This window comes from Culex pipiens, chromosome 3 (assembly GCF_016801865.2).
Source record: "Culex pipiens pallens isolate TS chromosome 3, TS_CPP_V2, whole genome shotgun sequence".
In the NCBI taxonomy this organism is placed as follows: domain Eukaryota; kingdom Metazoa; phylum Arthropoda; class Insecta; order Diptera; family Culicidae; genus Culex; species Culex pipiens.
In genome coordinates, this window is record NC_068939.1 from 96,785,969 (window position 1) to 96,807,997 (window position 22,029).

At 37.4% G+C, this 22,029-nt stretch overlaps 1 protein-coding gene and 1 pseudogene across 9 annotated transcripts in view; one reads left to right on the plus strand and one right to left on the minus strand.

Annotated features, from left to right (window-relative positions):
• Positions 1 to 22,029, minus strand: part of LOC120417460 (palmitoyltransferase app) — a 50,377-nt gene that overhangs the window by 11,372 nt on the left and 16,976 nt on the right. For all 9 annotated transcript variants that reach the window (XM_039579521.2, XM_039579522.2, XM_052709382.1 and 6 more), the window contains exons 2-8: positions 10,054 to 10,580; positions 9,580 to 9,873; positions 2,042 to 2,387; positions 1,866 to 1,977; positions 1,645 to 1,799; positions 1,460 to 1,581; positions 1,189 to 1,318 (exon numbers count right to left, since the gene is read on the minus strand). In XM_039579521.2, coding sequence (XP_039435455.1) covers positions 1,189 to 1,318; positions 1,460 to 1,581; positions 1,645 to 1,799; positions 1,866 to 1,977; positions 2,042 to 2,387; positions 9,580 to 9,737 — 1,023 coding nt within the window. In that variant the 5' untranslated portion in view covers positions 9,738 to 9,873; positions 10,054 to 10,580. The remainder of the gene's footprint in view (positions 1 to 1,188; positions 1,319 to 1,459; positions 1,582 to 1,644; positions 1,800 to 1,865; positions 1,978 to 2,041; positions 2,388 to 9,579; positions 9,874 to 10,053; positions 10,581 to 22,029) is intronic.
• Positions 19,604 to 21,476, plus strand: LOC120417465 (60S ribosomal protein L7-like; annotated as a pseudogene).

Sequence of the window (22,029 nt, forward strand, 5' to 3'; positions counted from 1 at the left end):
ATGTAGTCCATGCTCTGCAAAGAAAGGGATGTTAGTAAAATATAAACACTATAAAATATCGATACAGTTACTTTCGTGAACCTGAGTGACATCAGGGTTTCTTATGTTGTTGCTGTTGTCTCCAGTGTGATAATATCACTCCAAAGTGGTTGTCGTGGTGCAATCGTTCTCCAACCGCAGGCTCAGACACGACATGAAAATGGAAACAAACAAAAACAAAACAAAACAGAAAGATGCATTAGTATAAGAAAATAAAAGAAACGAAAGATCATGCAATCAAAATAAAATGGTGGATAGTAAACAGAAGCAGAATTAGAAAATCAGTTATACATAATAAAGAAATAGAAGATAGATAGTAGCTGAAAGTGGAAAGAAGAGAAACCCCGTATTGCGATGTATCAGGTACATCCACAACAGTTAACTCAACATGCTGTGAATCAAAACAATACCGTCTACAATCTTCCCTTCCCACATTGCGCATCCCTTTCTTTTGGCCGTCTCTACTCTGACCCTCGCTGGTCAAAGGTTTACGAGTTCGTTTCCACAGGCCACCAGCAAGGTCACGTGTTGTCATCATGATGACGAAACCAAGCCAACGTGGAGGTAAGAAAATGGGTAACTTGCAAGGAACCAGAGCAGCTGTTTTGACCAAGGTCTAGGCCAGCTAACAGCACTACGGGTATAGTTCCGCTCCTTCCAGGATGTTCCTCACCGGGTGTCAACCGAAAAGGTATCATTTCACCCTTGGCCTGCAACTAAGCCTGAAATCGTTAACATAAAAAAAATCGTTCTCAATAAAACCAGACATAAAAAAACAACCCCAGAATCATTTATTATTACAACTTATAATACAATGCTTAATTTCACCAAACTTGCAAATTTTACGTAAGCGGGTACTTAACATCCATCACACCAAATTGCAGTAACTTTTCCAGAAGAACGAGAAGAGAGAGAGCTTGCAGAAAAGTACGGGAACAGTTTTGCTGCAACTTCTACCTCTCTCATTGCAGAAGTTCTGCCTGAGAGAAAAGTTACTTTTGTTGCAGAAAAGTACGGGAACGCTCTGCTGCCGTTTTTGTGCATAATTGCAGAATTCTGCAGTACGGGAATTGACCTCTTGTCACCTTTCCAAAATTTGCAATATGGGCTATGTTGAGTTTTATCGAAGAGTAATATTGCAATCCTTACCTCTAAACTGTACGGTTTGTTCAGCGTATCGTGTCCTGGCTGCATCACGACCAGCGGCGGCACCGGCGCGCTGTTGTACTTGTCCGGCGGTTGCATCTGCGTCCGATACTCGTCCGTCACGACTCCTCGTCTGATGGTGCGCGAACAAAAATAAAAAAAAACAACACACACAAAAAAAAACAAAAACAAAAAGCAAATAAGCGCGCTAATTCATCGCACCCCGAGCGAGGGGCAGAAAATAGTGAGTGTGTGTCACCACCCGGCACATTACCTATCAATTAGCGATGGAGTGATGGGGCCGCAAAGAATGTGGAAACAGTTGAGGCAAATGTTGCCCTGCGAGTAGGGATTGATCGCCTGCTGGCCGCCCTTCGAGGTAAAAGAACCCTTGATCTGGAAGAGGGAAGAAGACGAAGCGATTAGTCACTGCAGTTGTTCGGCGGTGCTTGAGCTTACATCTTCATTCGTTGTTTGATCACTGGTGGTAAGGTAGGTGTGGAAGCCGGCCAGGCCGATCACGGACCACACCGAACAGAAACAGATTACCGCTATTATCACACTGAACGGAGTCTTTTTGACAATGTCAAAGAACTGATCCTCATCTTTAAACACTGGAAATATGAGAGAGGAAATTGTAACAATGTGATCAAGATCTTGAAACTCGTATCAAAACCTACACAAAACTATATGTGTCGTTGTACAGGAAAATATGAATACTGCTAAGAACGCGAGAGAGACGATAAACATGTAAAAGAAACGGTAGTTTCGTTTTCCCACGCAGTTGCCCACCTAAACCAAGAAAGATAGAGATTTAGATTTATAAACATTCTGTCACGCGTCGCCGTAACCGTACCCAAGGGCAGTGATGATCGAACCGATCGACACAGTTATCACAAAGGCTGCAGTGCGAGGCCCGCGGCGGCCGGAAGATTTTGCACGTGAAGCAGTACTTGAGCTTCACCGTTTGGCCCTTGACGAAGACCTCCTTGGTGCGGGGCGGCGGCCGGTACGTCGGCGAGTTGAGCGAGTTTGGCACTTCGATCTGCTTCTCGATGTAGGCCGCTTCGTCCTGGGAGGCCCGCGGGATGATGCCCGGATCGCTGAACGACGTGCGGAACAGAGAGCTCATGGTGAACACAAACAGGATGCCGCCGACGATCGGGATGGCCGGGGTGATGCGCTCCGCCAGAAAGGGACAGCTGCGTGGTAAGGAAGAAAACTACGTTAGGGAAAATACTTTGGAAATGAAAGGGTTGTTGTTACGGAAGATTGTGATACAGTAACTTCTAAAACGTTTACAAAACATTTCAGTCGAGGATCTTACAAATTTGAATGCAAATTGATCCCGATTAGTGTTTCTTGAGACGCAAAATGCATGATCACGCCTTCCATCGGATGAGAAAGTAAAGTACAAGAAGAGTTACCCATTCAAGCCTTCGGACGCAGTTTGAGTAGAAATCTTGCAATATAGGTTACCAAATCATGGGTTATAGTGTGAATGGTTTCGTTTTTTTTTCTATCCCAAGCAGAGGTAAATAACAAACAAATAAAAAATACACTAAAATACCATTCTATGGTATCAATACCGTTGCTTGATATTCCCAAAAAAAAAGTCTCGAGGATCATTTGGAATCAAATCAATGCTTGGTGTTATTCGGAAATTTAATCATTTTAAAAATAGTCGAAGTCCATTTTTTTGTATTTTTGTGGTATTTAGTTTTGTTTTCACCAGATTTCTCTGAAACTACGGGAAAATATACGAAAACTTTTTGCCTTCCTCACCTTACTGAGGAAAGGCTATAAAATCACTCGAAAAATGAACTTCTTTATTCGACCTCGTAGACCCACCTTCACGTATACCTATCGACTCAGAATCAAATTCTGAACAAATGTCTGTGCGTGTGTATGTCAGTAAGTCCGTACACCGAAAAATATGCACACGGTTATTTCCGGACTGGCTAAACCGATTTGGACCGTTTTGGTCCCACAAGACCCTAGTTAATATTATGAAGTTCAGAAAAGTACTTCAAAAGTTATTCAAAAAAAAACAATTTTTGCTTAACTTCGGAAGATTGTAAAAAAGGGTGGTTTTTGTAATAAAACTCGTTATGCGCACATACATTTTTAGAAAGGTATTTAAAATACCTTTCCAACGAGCCCAAAACGTTGAAGATCTGATAACTTCGCAATTCGCAATTTTCAGTGTGAGAACGGGCCTTGACCGATCTTATGCACCAGGTTCCCGACGAACACGCACTGCCCTTACACCTAAATCTCACCTTTGCTCTGAGTCAGTACGAGCAACACGCTAGAACACGCTTTGAGTGTTCGTGCCAGGCATGCACACCTTCTTTTCCGGTTACGCATTTTAACTCGGCTGGGGGTGGTACATTGCGTAGGGTTTGATGTAAGTATAAGCGCCTAACCATTTATAGTGTGCCTATCAATTTTCATTAAAGCAAAAACTGTTTTATTTTTAGTTTGAATTCAAAAACTAGTTGTTATTTTACTGTGTATTGTTTTCTAATGAAATCTTTCCTAGTGTTGAGTCGTGTTTATCTGTTGCTATTTCTTTTGTCGCGGTGTTTTGTTACAATTTTTGGTCCTAAGCATGCTATAAAAGTTTGCCAAAAGTACAATAGTAAAATTTGTGTTAATCCTTTAACCATTCCATAAATTGAGTAAGGGCTCAAACCTCACTTGCTTTAGAAAAAGGTGAAGATTCAAAGCAATGGACAGTGAAGGAAATATACTATGTAAAGAATCAATAGTAAAAGAAAGATAGTGATTTATGTAGTAGATGTAGAAATAAATAATTTATTTATTTATTTATGAAGCACCGTCTTTACAGACTGAATTTAAATTAAACGCTTAATCCTATGCTTAAAATTTAACTTTGTCATTCCATGGAAATATTTGTCGGATACAACATTGAAACATTTACAACATTCATAAAATGGATTGTAGAAGCTTCTCCAACCATCGTTTGGGAGACGAATAAACTCCGCGTCCCTTAGGGTCCTAGACAGTGTGTTGGCTGGAAGTAATGCTTTCAATGCTTCACAATCTGTGACCCCGTTGACAACGTCGAACATAAATAGCCTCCTCAAGAAAGAGATGCGCCGCGAGAGCTTGTCCATTCGCAGAAAATGTAGCCTTTCTTCGTAGTGAAGCAACCTTGCCGGATGTTCTATTGGAAGCCGGCCCAGAATAATCCTAGTGGCAGTTTTTTGGACTCTTTCAAACAGGTTAGTGTCTCCAATTTGTCGGGGAGCCCAAATTTGTAACCCGTACTCAAGAGTGCTGCGATAATAGTTAATAAATAGAAGTTAGCTTAGATTGTATTAAGGACAACTTATAGGGCAGATGAAATTATTCAAATAGATATATAAAGAAAAGGAAAATAATAAACAAAATTGACATTGTCACCAAATTTTTTTTTTTTTTTTTTTGGATGGTGATCCAGCCGCACATCGTTGATGTTGAAACCTCTAAACTGGGCCCTCGTCCTGTCACGTCCGTCAGTAGTCTTGTCGTACATTACAACTAGAATCAGATCTGCCAATGAATTAGTACACTTCGACCAAATAAACACTGACGCTGTATGGATCTGACTTTAGAATAAATGCACAGTTGTGTGTTATTCATAAGTCCAAAATGTTCAATTATTCATATAAGTCCAAATATTCATTTGCTAACTACTTTGGATTGAAAATCTAAACTTTAATCTAAAATCCTCTAAACTTAATGTTCAAAACTTAACATTTCTTTACCTGTTATAGCACCCTACTTCCTTAAAAAAAAATAAAAATTTATGAACTGATATACAAATAGGATAGAAACCGCGATTTGAAACAGAAATGACCATTTACTTCAAAATATCCGTAGTTCCTCGATTCGCAACAATGGTCGATACAACCATAATCGGAAAACGGTTAGTTCAACAGATCAACGAATTTTGTCCGATATCATTACATTATTGATTGATCGAGACTCTATGGACAATTTGACATAAAAGAATGCCTAGTATTCTACATCAATCAAAGTTTATTGACAGCATTACTCTAACTTAACAATTGCAACTAAATTTATCATCAAATAGATTTGGAAAGCATACAGATTTATTTTAAATGCTAATGCTAAGCAACAACACAATTGCACTATCCTGAAGTCCCAACCTAAATCCCACATTGTGATAGTGAAAAAGTCACAGAAGCAGCGGTGTCTTGTGCAATTGTGATATTTTCACTATCGGAGAACTACCTAGTTCACGAAGACAGCTTATCGGTCAACGCTTAAGCCCTGGGGCTGCGCCAAAGCGAGTTCTCGTAGCATGAAGTGATGTCCATAGTGCTTATAAAAAATAATTTATACCCAAATTTTAACTTATGCACTAGGATCAAATCATGCCCCTTGACTTTACAAGGCCCAGGGAAAATTGACATTCGCAATTCGCAATTCGCAATTTTCAGTGTAAGAACGGGCCTTGACCGATCTTATGCACCAGGTTCCCGACGAACACGCACTGCCCTTACACCTACATCTCACCCTTGCTCTGAGTCAGTACGAGCAGCACGCTAGAACACGCTTTGAGTGTTCGTGCCAGGCATGCACACCTTCTTTTCCGGTTACGCATTTTAACTCGGCCGGGGGTGGTACATTACGTAGGGTTTGATGTAAGTATAAGCGCCTAACCATTTATAGTGTGCCTATCAACTTTCATAAAGCAAAAACTGTTATATTTTTAGATTGAATTCAAAAACTAATTGTTATTTACTGTGTATTGTTTTCTTCTGAAATCTTCCCTATTGTTGAGTCGTGTTTATCTGTTGCTATTTCTTTTGTCGCGGTGTTTTGTTACAATATTTTGGTCCTAAGCATTTTATAAAAGTTTTTCAAAAGTACAACAGTAATATTTGTGTTAATCCTTTAATCATTCCATAAATTGAGTCAGGGCTCGAACCTCACTTGCTTAAGAAAAAGGTGAAGTTTCAAAACAATGGACAGTGAAAGAAATATACTATGTAAAGAATCAATAGTAAAAGAAAGATAGTAATTTATGAAGAAGATAAAGAAATTAACAATAGTTAATAAATAGAGGTAACAAACATGCTTAGATTGTATTGGGGGCAGTTTACAGGGAAGATGAGAAATTATTGAAATAGATAAATAAAGAAAAGGCACATGATAAACAAAATTGACATTGCTGCCAAATTAAGGGAAAGCAGACAGTTTGTTGCGGCAGCATCAATTGGTAAAATGGAATGGAAAAGCGTTGAGAAATAAGAGAATCAAATAAGTAAAATCGAAATCAAATGGAGGATAGTAAACAGAAGCCGTTTAAGAAAATCAGTGAAACAAAATAAACAGATGATAGATGGTAGCTGGAAATGGAGAGGAGAGAGGAAACCCCGTTTTGCAACGTCCAGGTACATCCACAGCAGTTGACTCAACATACTACGAATCAAAACAATACCGTCTACAATCACAAATTACTTCCCTTTCCCACATTGACGCGCCCCTTTCTTCTAGCCGTCTCGACTCTGACCTTCGATGGTCAAAGGTTTACGATCCGTTTCCACAGGCCACCAGCTAGGTCATCATGAAAACCAAGCCAACGTGGAGGTAAGAAAATAGGACACTTGCAAGGAACCAGAGCTATACTGTCCTGATCAAGAAAGATCTAACAGGACTACGGGCGTAGTCAGTGACGCTCCTTCCAGGATGTTCCTCGCCTGAGCGTCAACTGAAGAGATATCATCAGAATCATTCGCACTTGGCCTGCAAGGCCCAGGGAAAATTGACATTGTTACCAAATTAAGGGAAAACTGACAGTTTGTTGAAGCAGCATTAGTTAGTCAAATATAGTGGAAAAGCGTTGAGAGTTAAGAGAATCAAGAGTGAATAAAATCCAAACCAAATTGTGGATAGTATACAGAAGAATCAGTGAATAAGTTTGAATCAGTTGAGCAAAATAAAAACAGAAGATAGATGGTAGATAAAAATGGAAAGAATAGAAACCCCTTTCTGTGATGTTACAGGTACATCCACAGCAGTTGACTTAACATACTGCGAATCAATACAATACCGTCTACAATCACAAATTACTTCCCTTTTCCACATTGTCGCGCCCCTTTCTTTAAGCCGTCTCGACTCTGACCCGCGGTGGTCAAAGGTTTACGAGGCGTTTCCACAGGCCACCAGCTAGGTCCAAAACGTTGAAGATCTGATAACTCTATCAAAAGTTATAATTACTTAAGTGTTATTTATACACTTTTTTAGGGCTCTGTAGTGTATTCACTTTATGAATGTGAGGAAAGCCCCAACCATCTAAAGGTGGATTAAGTTCAAAATTGTCACAAACTAGCTTAAGTTACTTGTATTTGACACAGCAACAACATTTCGATGCCTTTGTGCTCTCTTGTACTAAGCTTGCTGGTTTTCCTAGATAAGATAGTTAGCATAAGAGAGCACAGCGGCATCGATTTACTAAAAGAATTCAATCAAATCGAACAGATTTCGTAGTTTTATTAGGTGTACGGACAATTATTTGACCTCATTTTCAAACTTTTTTCAGTAAACAATTTTTGTATTTTTCAAGAAAAGGTTTTTTTTACAAATTCAATTACAGGATCCTGAAAAGGACATTCTGCCACGTCGATTGATATATTTTAGTATTTTAGGTATTTTAGTAAAATTTTATGTACTTTTACATCAAAAAAGTTTCGTGTAGTTGTAGTCGGACAAATAGTTGACTCACTGTATTTTGCATCAAATGACATTTCACATTTTTTTATATTTAATATTTTAATATTTAGCTATGGTTTACACTATAATTCATTTTGATGTAATTATATAAACTAACTAAAGGAGCTATTAAACTACAGCCAACAAACAAACAAACTCGCACTTTTTGACAGTTTGCCTGCTATGTTTATTTATCTAGATTTGCTTGTACAAACGTCAGCCTGCATACATTTTGCCTTGTTTGCGAGTTTGGTAAACTGTCAAACACGAAAAAGTGCGAGTTTGTTTGTTTGCGGTAGTGTAATGGCTCCTTAACAATTGAATTGCCAGGAAAAGTAAAAACTACTCAAAAAAATCCCTTGGGAAACGTGTATAATCTTTCGAGAAACAATAAATTCATAGAGATTAATTCTTCTTTTTAATGTGAAGACTTAACCCTTTACAACCCAACCCCGCCTTTAGACGGGCTTCAATTTAAAAAATCGCCATTGTTCAACCAATTTTTGATCTTTAAAAAGCATTGGAAAGAAGAACTCCTAAAATTTTAGAAAATTTTATGGGTTGGAAGTTTAACTTGTTTTATGTGACTTTGCCAATGTTTTTAAAAATGTCATTTTTTAGGGGTCAACTTTGGCTGTGTTTTTTACTAACATTTCCTAGACTTTAAGTAAAAAGAAGTATGCAGTAATTTTTCTAGTGTACCAGACTATGCCTCTGCGCATTTTTTACAATTTAAATGATAATGGTGCCATTTGATAGCAAACAATGTGAAAAACAAGCAAAAAATTGAAAAAGTGACTGAAAAAACATGAACAAATTAGATAGGCAAAATGTAATGATACGAGGTGGGAGAATAGGAAAAATACTACCAAAAACAAACACAAACAAAATAAGATAAATGCAAACTAAAATACTGAAAATGAAACAAGAAAAACATAAAACTAGAGAAGTAATGTTTTTCGTAGAACAAAAGTTGCTCAAAATAACCTCCTAAACACGGGAAAAATAAACATTTTCGAAAAAAAAATCGGCAGTAGAGGGTTAAATGTACTAAAAAGATAGGAAAATCTCTATGAGTTTCTTATAAAAAATTAGCATTCTTCTGAAAAAAGCAATAAAAAATATAATTTTTTTATGGATTTTTTATAAAATACAACGCATTTAAGGGGTTGCAAAAGGATCATCTGTAAACAAAGCCAAGGAACACTTTTTGCTTACAGATGTAAATCAAGTTTGATGTTATCCAGGAGTGTATTTTTTACAAAAAAATGAAGCGCTGGAATCAATTCTACCAATAAGGCGTGGTCATCCCGTATATTCGAAACAGTTTAGGGATCGCCCAATGTTTAAAACGTGATAGTAATTCGATATATGTAATGTTTAGCTTTTAACTTCATTTGAATGCTTTTCTTGTGATTTTTCGATTGATATATCGATCAACTGCAAAATGTCTAACGATTTATTTCAAGTTTAACATTTACTTTGAAAGATATTTGCAACGGCCTTAAATTTAAAAGTTGCTCCTCAACGAGGAATTGAGACCAAACGTACAATAAAATCTGCACTGCATCTTCAAAATTCACGCTTCCGTAACATCCCTGCAAAAAAAATAAATAAAACGAAAACGACGAATCTAGTACTTACTCGAAGGCGAAAAACAGCCCACTGGTTCCGGTGATGAGCACTACGGTAAAGTAAAACACCCCCGAATTGGGGGCAGTCATAAGGTAACCGTCGCAGTAGAACTTGTTTCTTCCAGCGAAGATTTCCCACTTTTTCGTCGATTTCTGACTGGGTGCCATCTTCGTTTGCTTCTTCCTCCTCTTTCTTCCACTTGGTTTGTCTAACTAGATTTGTACTACACTGGTGTGATGTCTGTGTTCCACCTGCCTGGAGCTGTTACGGTTGCTGCCGTCCTTCGAATCGACTGTTATTTCTCTGCAATTAAAAGTGAGAGATTTAAGTGCTCAGTTGTGTGGTTGAATCACAAAAAGTTGATAAATAAAACATTGGTTTCGAGCGCGCCCGGGACAACCGAACTCCGGTGCTCTGTTTACAGAAAACTTCTTTGATAAAACACACAAACAAGCAGCAATTAGAGGGGGGATGCGCTCTTACATTTGGGTGATGTACGTCGAGTGTCGTCTTGTTCTTCGCTGCTGTTTCGGGATGCCAGAAGAACTCGACCCAATGAACTCATTGTTCGAGACGACTCTATTGGTGATGGTGATGATGGTTGTGTATCAACTTTGTATTTTTGTTGTTGTTGTTGTTGCTATTTTCGCTCGCGTCTTCGCTGCTCGGAGGCTTTGGAGCTGCTGCTGCTGCTGTGGCCACGGAACCGACTGTTGGATAGTATCTGCTGCTGCTGCTGTTGGTCGTGCATTACCTCATCGCGTCAAACGGAGCCAGCCTGACGTTGGTGATGTCGCCGTGATTGTTGTTGTTGTGGTTGTTGCTGATTGCGGACCCGTTGCTGGTGCCCGCTCACCACCAGTGTACATTGTGAATATTTGATGATGTTGCAATTGAATCGGGCTGGGGCGAGCGCGCGATATGGGAAAATGTGGCCCCGAGGTTTGGAGATAGTGCCCGTGGCGGACGGACAGACAGGTCGGCCTTAGGAGATCGCCGGTCGTGATCGTCTGTAATGAATGAGAAAACAACACAGGAATTAGTCATCGTTAAGTAATGTCGGTGTCAGTTTGTTTGCTTAAATATTGCTCGCTTCAAATTCAGATACCATTTTGGCGTAAAACTCTACAAGACACATTGTCAGGTGAATTATATTCCATAACAACGGAATAAATAACAATTACTCAAAAGTTGTAAAAGTTCTTCATCCCTCCTATACAAATCAAGCTTGTGTTTGTCGTGGCAGTAAATCAACAAAGCATTATCTGGTTTTAGATAAACAATGTTGCAAAACAAAGGGATTTTCCTAATCTCATTTGTTTTATGTGATTCATCAAAAATGTGGGATTATATCAGCGTGTCGACCCTGCTATTTTTAGGACCTTTATTTGGACATACTCCTGCTATTTCACTAGTTAAAGAAGGTAGTTCTTTTTAAACAAAAAAAACTGCATTTCAAGACTATTTTATCCAGAGCACCAAAACACTGCCTCCAAATTGCCTGTTTCATAATTGTGGGATATTATTGTGCCTTCCACAACTATGGAACACCTGAATTTAACTGGTATTTTCACAAATAAATTATCATACCATTCATAAAACATAATTAAGCTTGAGTTTCATAAGTTTAGTTTGTGAAATCATTATTTTTTCCAAAAAAAAAATGTATTCCTGGAGAGAACCAAATTTTGTTTTCATCCGTCAGATTTTTTTTTCCGAATTTGTGAATTACAAGCGTTAATGTTTTTTCTTTAAAAACTTGATATTAAAACGTCAAAAATTACAGTCGATAGATACATCAATCGAAAGATCATAAAAAAACGTTACTTAATCCACCTTTAGGTGGTTGGTGCCTTCCTCACATTCATAAAGTCAATACATTCAGTAAAAATAGAAACATTCCCTTAACATGTTTAACAAATCAACTTTATTACTCATTTCTTTTGAGACCTTCAATTACTCATTTCTTTCGCAGACCTTCAATTTTTCTGGCTCATCGGCAAGGTCTGATAAAAAAAAACCTATCCAACGATAGTTCACATGAAAGATTCAGACAATATTTTTATCACAATATCTGAGATCCGGCCTCCAAAAAGTGTATAAATAACACTTAAGTGCTAATAACTTTTGATAGGGTTGTCAGATCCTTAATGTTTCAGGCTCATTTGAAAGGTCTTTCGATTATCTAACTAACGATGGGTCGCATGATGGACCCGGACATCATTTTTACTGAAATATCTGAGATCCGGCCTCCAAAAAGTGTATAAATAACACTTAAGTGCTAATAACTTTTGATAGGGTTGTCAGATCCTTGATGTTTTAGGCTCATTTGAAAGGTCTTTCGATTATCTAACTAACGATGGGCCGCATGATGGACCCGGACATCATTTTTACTGAAATATCTGAGATCCGGCCTCCAAAAAGTGTATAAATAACACTAAAGTGCTAATAACTTTTGATAGGGTTGTCAGATCCTTGATGTTTTAGGCTCATTTGAAAGGTCTTTCGATTATCTAACTAACGATGGGTCGCATGATGGACCCGGACGTCATTTTTACTGAAATATCTGAGATCCGGCCTCCAAAAAGTGTATAAATAACACTTAAGTGCTAATAACTTTTTATAGGGTTGTCAGATCCTTGATGTTTTAGGCTCATTTGAAAGGTCTTTCGATTATCTAACTAACGATGGGTCGCATGATGGACCCGGACATCATTCTTACTGAAATATCTGAGATCCGGCCTCCAAAAAGTGTATAAATAACACTTAAGTGCTAATAACTTTTTATAGGGTTAACAGATCCTTGATGTTTTAGGCTCATTTGAAAGGTCTTTCGATTATCTAACTAACGATGGGCCGCATGATGGACCCGGACATAATTTTTACTGAAATATCTGAGATCCGGCCTCCAAAAAGTGTATAAATAACACTAAAGTGCTAATAACTTTTGATAGGGTTGTCAGATCCTTGATGTTTTAGGCTCATTTGAAAGGTCTTTCGATTATCTAACTAACGATGGGTCGCATGATGGACCCGGACGTCATTTTTACTGAAATATCTGAGATCCGGCCTCCAAAAAGTGTATAAATAACACTTAAGTGCTAATAACTTTTGATAGGGTTGTCAGATCTTCAGTGTTTTGGGCTCATTGGAAAGGTATTTTTAATACCTTTCTGAAAATGTATTACATAATAGGGTTTCTTGCAAAAACCACCGTTTTTACAATCTTCCGGACATACGCCAAAATCGTTTTTTTAGCATAACTTTTGAAGTACTTAACCAAACTTGCTGATTTTAAATAGAGACCTATGGGACCCCAAGACGGATCGAATGAGACTAATACAGTCAAAATCCGTTCATCCAGTCCGGAGATAATCGAGTGACAATTTTTTTGTCCACCCACCTACACACATCCACACAGACATTTGCTCAGAACATGATTCTGAGTCGATAGGTATACGTGAAGGCGGGTCTGCAAGGTCGAATTAAGAAGTTCATTTTTCGAGTGATTTTATAGCCTTTCCTCAGTAAGGTGAGGAAGGCAAAAAGCTTTCACATTTACCTATGTGAAAAACAAATCATTATGTTCAATTATCGATTTTCTAAGATTTTTGTAACACTGGCTGATTTGTAAACTGTTCCGAATATGTGGGGTGACTGTACATTACGGTGACAAGAAAAATTGAAATTTTTTGAAATTTTTAATCAGGCAAAAATTAATAGCTGCGCCAATTTTGAGCCAAATCGGTTAAGGTTTAGGGGTCGCTTTTTATAGTTGAAGTTTTTTTTTGGGGAAAATCGCGAAAATGTATTGGGAAAAACATCGCTTCAGGATTTTGGCAGCAGGTGGCGTAGGTCTCGCCCAAAATTGCCCAAGTGTAAGATTATTGTAGGAAATTCAATTCCGTACAACTTTGTCGAAGGGTGCAAAAAGATCCGAGTTGATCCCCCCGCCTTTAGACGGGGTTCGACCTAAAAAATCGCCAAAAATCCATTTCAACCAGTTTTTGATCTTTAAAAAGCACTGGAAAGAATAACTCTTAAATTTTTTGAAAAATTTAGGGTTGGAAGTTTTACGTGTTTTATGTGATTTTGCCTGTGCTTTTAAAATTGTCAGAAAATATGAAAAACAAGCAAAAGATTTAAAAAGTGATAATGGTGTCATTTTATAGCAGAAAATGTGAAAAACATGCAAAAAATTGAAAAAGTGACTGTACAAATATGAAAAACAAGCCTTACCCGACAAACTTTGTTCTGCCTTTTTTCGTTTGTTGACGTTTTTAACTTTTTTGCTAATTCAGCCTCCTGTGATCAAAATTTGATTTTACGTAACTTTTCCCATAAAATCTGCAGATTTTCCGGAATCGGTTCCAGAGTGGCCAAAGTTGTAACTTTTTGGCGTAAGAACCTTCCTTGGACTTATACGAACCCAACGCAACAAAGAGCAACTCGATCCGACGTTCCGTGTTGAATTGATTCGCGTTCGAACAAAACCGTCGAAATTTTTTATATATATAGATTAGATAGGCAAAACGTAACGATAGGAGATGGTAGAATAGGCCAAATACTACCAAAAACAATAATAAACCAAACAAAATAAATGAAATTAAAATACTAAAAATAAAACAAGAAAAACATAAAACAAGAGAAGTAAAGTTTTTCGTCGAACAAAAGTTGCTCAAAATGACCTCGCGAACAAGGGAAAAATAAAAATTTTCGAATTTTGGGCAGTTAACCGATTTGGCTCAAAATTGGCACAGATACTTATTTTTGCCTAAGGAATCATGTCAGAGGTATCTCTAATGTCGATTTAATTTGACGTTTCATTTGCTGAAATTTCAGTTTTTTTGACAACCATTTTACTGAAATTGCAGTAAACTATCTGTCAAAATGACAAATGTCAGTTAACTGAGAATTCAGTAAAATCTGACAACATTTATTCTATTTTTCCTGATAATCCTAACTAATCACCTTTCAAAAATCGGTTGAAATGGCGCGAATTGATTTCTTTTTAAATGTGGTTTTTGTGAAAAATTACTAAAGAGGCAATTTTGGATTACTCTAACATGGCGTTGGTCACCCTAATGGCGAAGCAATAAATACGGGTCTAATTATTTAGGCCAAGAAAACCTCAGCTAAAACAATCATGTGTTTCTATCGGGCATAAAAAAACATTAACCGTCTACTGCCCAAATTTTTTTTTCGAAAATTTTTATTTTTCCCGTGTTCAGGAGGTCATTTTGAGCAACTTTTGTTCTACGAAAAACTTTACTTCTCTTGTTTTATGTTTTTCTTGTTTCATTTTTAGTATTTTAATTCGCATTTATCTTGTTTAGTTTATGTTTGTTATTGGTAGTATTTGGCCTACTCTACCACCTCCTATCATTACATTTTTCCTATCTTATTTTTTCATGTTTTTACAGTAACTTTTTCAATTTTTTGCCTGTTTTTCACATTTTCTGCTATAAAATGGAACCATTATCATTTAAATTGTAAATAAATGCGTAGAGGCATAGTCTGGGTCACTAGAAAAATTACTGCATACTTCTTTTTACTTAAAATATAGGAAATGTTAGTAAAAAACACAGCCAAAGTTGACCCCTAAAAAAATTACATTTTTAAAAACATTGGCAAAGTCACATAAAACAAGTCAAACTTCCAACCCTAAAATTTTCCAAAATTTTAAAAGTTCTTCTTTCCAATGCTTTTTGAAGATCAAAAATTGGTTGAAAAATGGATTTTTGGCAATTTTTTAAATCGAAGCCCGTCTAGAGGCGGGGTTGGGTTGTAGAGGGTTAAATGACAATACAAAAAAGACAATTATTTGTAATCCTTAATAGATACTAAACATCACTACATGACAGCGCCCCTTTGTCGCAATTATGCTTCCAAATATTTTAATTAATGTTTCCAAATTGATTTTCCTGCAACCGATTGATCGCCACATTGCCGGATCAACACGGAAACGCCAGTGCTGCACTGAGAGCTTCCACTCGCTCCAATGTGTTTTTTTATATTTCTTCATTTTTCCTCATCAGTTACACCCTCATCAGCTGATCGCATCGGCTCAAAACCCCGGCTTTTTCCGATTAAGCCGGGCAATTGGTGCGCGCAAAATTGGAGAAAATCGAAACTTTGTGTCGAACGAAAATTGGGAAACAAAATTTGCTCGATTTTTTATTACAATCTTGTCGGGGATGGGGAACGGTTCAAAGTATAGATAATTTATCCAAGTTGCTTTATTCATATTTTTTACTGCTTTCATCACAAGCTTGAGTTTTATCTGTACTATTAAAATGATGGCTTCTAAAATTCAATAGCACTACTTTGCAATAACACCAAGGACGCAAGTTTGCTGAAGTATTTTTAAAAATAATCCCTCTATTTACAAATAGTGTTCTATTCTATCAACTAAACATGCATACTATTATTGGTGAACCACTTGTGGTTAGCGGGCCTACTAATAAACTTATGCACGGTGCACACCCTTGACCTAGAATTAGAAGTGGGCTTTTCCGCAATGTTCCGCTTCACTATATATCCTAGCAATATGTATTCGAGTAAGGAAGAGAGGACCATGCTACTACTACATTGGTGCATTCGCTGCAGCCCTTCTTCTTCAAGCGCCGTTTTCGCTTCATTTGCCGATGTGGCCAACAATGTGTTCAGTGACATTTTTGTTCTATTTACTCCACGGGATATCGACATACGAACTGCAGTGTTCCCGATTTCTTTGTTTGTTAATGATGCTATTAATTGACGTAATGAATCCCTCATGTGCGGCAATCCATCAAAAAGGGATCAAATTTACTCGAGCTGTAACAACCAACAGCTGACACTATCTCTTGATAAGATTTCGCCGAGTCTGGGTCGCGTGCGTGTACACTATTGGAAGCCAATAATTACATCACTTGATTGGTCGAATCGAAGGTTTACACGCCACTGACAGCAGGTCTGTGCACTCCCGCAGTATCGATTAATGGCCAATGCAGGGTGACCACTCAACTTCCATTTTCAAATTCCCGACTTTTCCAGAAATTCAAATAATAGACATTTCTTATGGTTTCAAATTCTAAGTGTAAATATGACTATCCGGTGCCGTCGCTCCATGCCATATTCAAACACTTAGGAGCACAGGGTGGCGAAGCCCTTGTAGTTAAAAAGGAAGACACTAGTGGTTGGTACTAGCAATAGTGGCCGACAGCTATAAAGCCATCTTCTTTTTTTATTATAATTTCAAACAAAAAAAATCTTAATAAAAAAAATAAAAAATAAATATCGACCATCGAAAAAAATCTAATTGAATTTGAAAAAAACCATTCACAATTTTCGTAAAAAAAAACAGAAAATAAACAACAAATTTTAAAAAAAATACTTGCAAAATGGAAGCACTCATTATTTTGATTCAGAGTAGAAACATAAACAGTTAATCTTTGAAAAATAACCGAAAGCTTAAAAATACTTATCATTTCAGTTTCAGTTTAAAAAAGAAGCTTGACTGACGACATTTTTACTTATGATCCGATAAAACACATCACTATCCTTAACTCTGCTTGAATGCTTCTTAATTTATGTTGATTTTCGCAATAAAACTCATAATTTAAAAAAATCTCGTTATTGGGCCCTTTTAACTTTCCAACTGTTGTTCATAATGGGCCCTTTCTAAATGCAATTTTGAAAAGAACTGAAAGGGCACTAAAGCGCTGTCACCTGATTGTTGTTTTTAATGATGTTTATGGGCCTTTTTATTTAGTTAGAAATAATGAGGAATTCAGCGGAAATTTTGATAATTGGTGAAGTTTTTTAATCGAATAGTGTAGATAAGGTATGTGAAACATAAAAATTCTGCAAAAGAGTACCGATTAGCAGCCGCGGGACCGTATTAAATATTGTGTTTCGACGAAGTTTTTTTCTGCAGAAATCCTTGGTGAAACGTAAACCAAACTTTGTTTTGAAGTGAATTAGTGTTAAGACTGTATGCAAGTTCACTTTATAACATAGAAAGTTCCTTAACCACGAAAAACTAACGAAAAATAGAAGGGCACAATTGAACTTTTTTTCTGGTTTGGAGTGAACATTGCTATGTGCCCTTTTGTGTTTTTGTTTTTTTCATTAGGAAATTGTTTGCTATCAATCTGATTCTTGGAGGGCATGTAGGGAGTGTACTAATGAATGTAATAGTAGAATAATCCCAAATGTTTACGTTTTGGTTTTGCGCCCTAATGAAATGTTTGGCTCGATTTGCAATAACTTGAATAAAAATTAATTGGATTAATTTTTTTTTTGCAATTTAAATATTTTTTCATGTTGAAGCTAAAAACTGGTTTTTGCAACAAACGTGCGCGTGATTTGGCGTCCCTCACACAGCAAAAAATCCGATGGTAAAATCGCATGCAAAAGCATGCACATCACCTCCGTCAAAATAAACACTTAATATTACACACTGCATGTACAATTTTTCTGCACACAAAAAAAAAGTTGCAACCAACGGGATTCAAACCCAGCATCAACAGTAAGGGCTGGCGCCTTAGCCCGCTCGGCTATCAGACTGATGAAGAATTGAAAGGATAAACGCATATATGAGCTTGACATTTCGGTCAAGTAGGTTTCCCATACTGATGGGCTACATATTTCAGGGTGTAATATTACATAGAATTTCATAAAATAATGCAACATTTATTTTACACCCAGGCCTTTTACACGCAGCAGGATTACTACTTTATTTGCTGTGCAGAAAACTTGAATTTTATTGTGTATTTGGTAAGAACGAGTTATGGAAAATGTTGAAAAGTGTTCATTGAGTGTTGCTAAATCAGAATATCGTCAAGTTCGCGAAATTTAGAAACGAAAAGTGCGGATTTGAACCAAAAAAATGTGTTGCAATTTTTCTTCCCGTTTGATGTTTTTTTTTTTGCCTCGCCAAAATGCGTTACCAGCTGAAAGGGAGGTGCAGAACACCTCGTACAGAAGACGTCAAAAGTGAGTTCCACCAGAAGGGTGGTACTGAACTAAAAAAGGAAAACTTTTCTCTGAAAAGTAAAGAATGCGGAAAGGGTGAATAATTTGTGCCATTAGGTTTTACAGCGTGACGTCACGAGCGCACACGCACACACATTTTTACTTAGACACACGTGCAAAAAATGTAAACAGTGCAGCCGAACTGTCAAATTTCTAACCTAAAAATCGAGTCGGCGTAAAACCTAATAGTAATTTTGTGAAAAATTGTATTGTTGTGTTTATTTTTTCGATCCGCCACGTGTTATTGATTTTTTCTTTCGTTTTTTGATCGTGAGGAGTCGACCAAAAGGAAAAATGAATGGTAATGTGTCATTCGGCACATTCCTGACGCATTTATTTTCCTTATCGGTTAACCTAGAGCTTTTTGCTCGGCTAGAGTACGGTCAACCAAGCTAAGCTAAGCTAAGCTAATTTAAATATTTTTTTTCATGTTTCATAACGTATTTTTCCATTTATTCATTGAGAACGAACAACTGAACTGGACTGGACTTTATTCAATACTTGAGTTTTCCGATAGCTGAAAATCAAGCTTTATCTATAGTAATTTTTACCCATATTCACAACAATGTTCGAGATAAACGCTTGAAAAAAAATATTTGGATGAATTCTAGAGTAAATTTTCAAAAGGTCCTATGCGACAAAAGTAAACAAACTGAGTTATTTATTGCATTACATTCTGCAAGCTGGAAACTACACTCACCGCTGATCCAATTTCTTCAAAGCCTTTTATTTTTAAAGTTATTGATAAAATACAAAACAACCTAAAAGCATTCTTAATAAATTCTACACCAAATAAATATAGGTCGTTTTACCACACGGGAGTCCTATGTGCAATTGAGTGAACCGTGCACATAGAACCGTAGCAAATCAACCTATGGAACATTAATATAATTTTTTAATGCTGATGCACATACGCCCATATCAAAATGACCTATGTACATGTTTATTGAGTTTATTTGAAAATATGTATAAGTCGTTTTTAATAAAATTCTAAAACATACAAATTTTACAATCTTCATGCTTGTACAATCCACGCACAACGTGTAGTCATCAGCTGGAAGAGAGCATGAAATGTTTCAATGCTGTCAAAGCAAAAGAGAGAAGTTCAATTCACCCTATCTGCACTCTCTCGAATTTGACAGATACGCCACCCAAAAACTTGGGAGCATAACACCAACAAGGCAGCATAAAAAATCATAAAATTTGTGCATATAGGTCGTTTTGTACGGTTTAGTTTTTTGTTGTTTTTAAAGGCGATTTTTCATTGATGGAGGTAAGTCTTCATAAAATAGATAAGCCAGTTTTTTTTTTGAAGGAGTGGAGTGATTTGGAGAGAGTTTTAACAGGTTTTAAAGTGAGAGTGATCATTATTTTTTGTTTGTTTAATTTTTCCCAGAAGTGTCGAGGTGTGCTCCACCGGTGGTTTTTAAAACGCCTCATTATGTCCGGCACGGAACCGTAGCCTAGAACAAGATCCGGAAGTTGCCGTCTCCAGCTGTTGGTCGCGGGTGCTGTACAGGTGCGAAATTACCTGCTGATGTTTCACTGCACTCAGCAGTGTTGCTGGCGGAGTTTGGTGACATCATTGATCAGTTTGGACTACGTGTGTTTTGCGTCCGCTGTCAGACCGACTTTCTTTCTTGATGTTACGCTGATCGTACCGCTAGTGGTAAGTTCCTCGGTATTTTCCTACTGTGAACAATTGCTAAACTCGCACCTCCAAAGACAGCACACTCCGAACGAAATTTCCGCCTTGCACGGTTGCCGATTCGGATCATCTCGAGTGAAATGCTGGAATGAGTGGAACGAAGTGTTGGAAGCGGGCAATCGTCTACGTTCCATCCCTAAAAATGCCGGCGGTGCCAGAATCCAAGCTGAAGGCAACGAAGGCTAAGTTGTTGGCCCACCCGGAAAATCTGCGCCGCCAGCTGCAGGCCGTCAAGCTACTCCGCGTTAGGTAGAACCTGCTGCGCACGGCCAAGTACACCAAGAAGTATGCCCGCATGGAGCATGAGGTGGTGGACAAGGCGCGCGAGGTTAAGAAGGCCGGAAACATCTACATTCCGGGCGAGCCGAAGGTTGCCTTCGTCATGCGTATCTGTGGTATAATTATCAAGCTGAACAAAGTCACCAAGAACTTGCTGCGTATCACCGCCCCGACATCATCTAGGGCTACCCCTTGCTTAAGTTCGTCAACCACCGACACAACCGAATCCCGACTACGGACTTCTTCGTGATCGAGCGGATGCTGCGTGGCGCGTACAAGTCTCAACACCCCGACCGGTAACTGGCGCAAGTACAACCACTACGTCGAAGGCGGAGACTTTGGCAACCGCAAGGAAAATATCAATGAGCTGATCAAGCGTATGGTTTAAGTGATACATAGCGCGTTGAGGGAGAGTGTTGAATAAAACAAAACCAGGAATATAAATAAATTATGTTTGAGAAAATCCTGTATGTTTAGTACTTCATTTGTGCAGCAATCGCGTGTAAGTTGAACCCACACACACATGAGCGGTCATATCCGTCGTCTAGCTGTTGCCACGCGTGTTTCAAGCGCTGGTGTTCCATCTTCCAGGGGAACGCCAACTACCAGCTGAGTAACGTACAGCAGATCACCCTGCTGAAAACGCTCCTTCTAAATTCTAACTTTTGCGTCAACGAACACTGCAGAACGTTATATGTGTAAGTTGACAGCATTCAGCGACAAGTTGTAACAGCTGATGACCAATTGCGGTCGGATCCGATACTCAGGCCTGCCCAACGTCCGGCCCGCGACGGCTTTTCAAAATAGTTCTATGACCGGCACTCAACTTAAGGTTGTTCATAAAATATTCAACTAATAAAATGAGTGTATAAATTAAAAAAACTGTTTTAACTAAAATTAAATAAGAACAATTCTGTTTGTTTTTTTATTTTGCTTTTGCAATAAAATGTTGCTGATTCAACGTATTATTTGAATTTTGCCTTTTCTTTTTCAAAATCTTACATTCTTTATAATTGAAATTAATTCTTATCATTTTTATATTAAATATTAAACTGAAAAATGGCGCAGGAAAACTAAATTATCCAATTCGTTGAAATGTAAAATATATATAAAAAAAAGGATTTTTTGTCAAAAAATGTACAAAAAGACACTAAATTTAAACTTCTTTCAGTTTTTACTGTGTTTACTACAAATTGATGCTTTTCTGTTTTGAAGAACATGATTCAAATTTATTTTTTAATAAATGAGTAAGCAAAAAAATTTGGAATTTTTAAGAACAACTTTTAAAAAGCAAAAATTCATACTGAAAAGAAAGATCACTGCAAATATTTTTCATATATGATCAAAAAACTATCAAAATGAGTCAAGAAATCAGGGAACAAAATTTTATTATTATTTTTTTTTGATAAATTTCAATAGTTTACTGAAATTTGAAAAATAACGAATTTTAAACT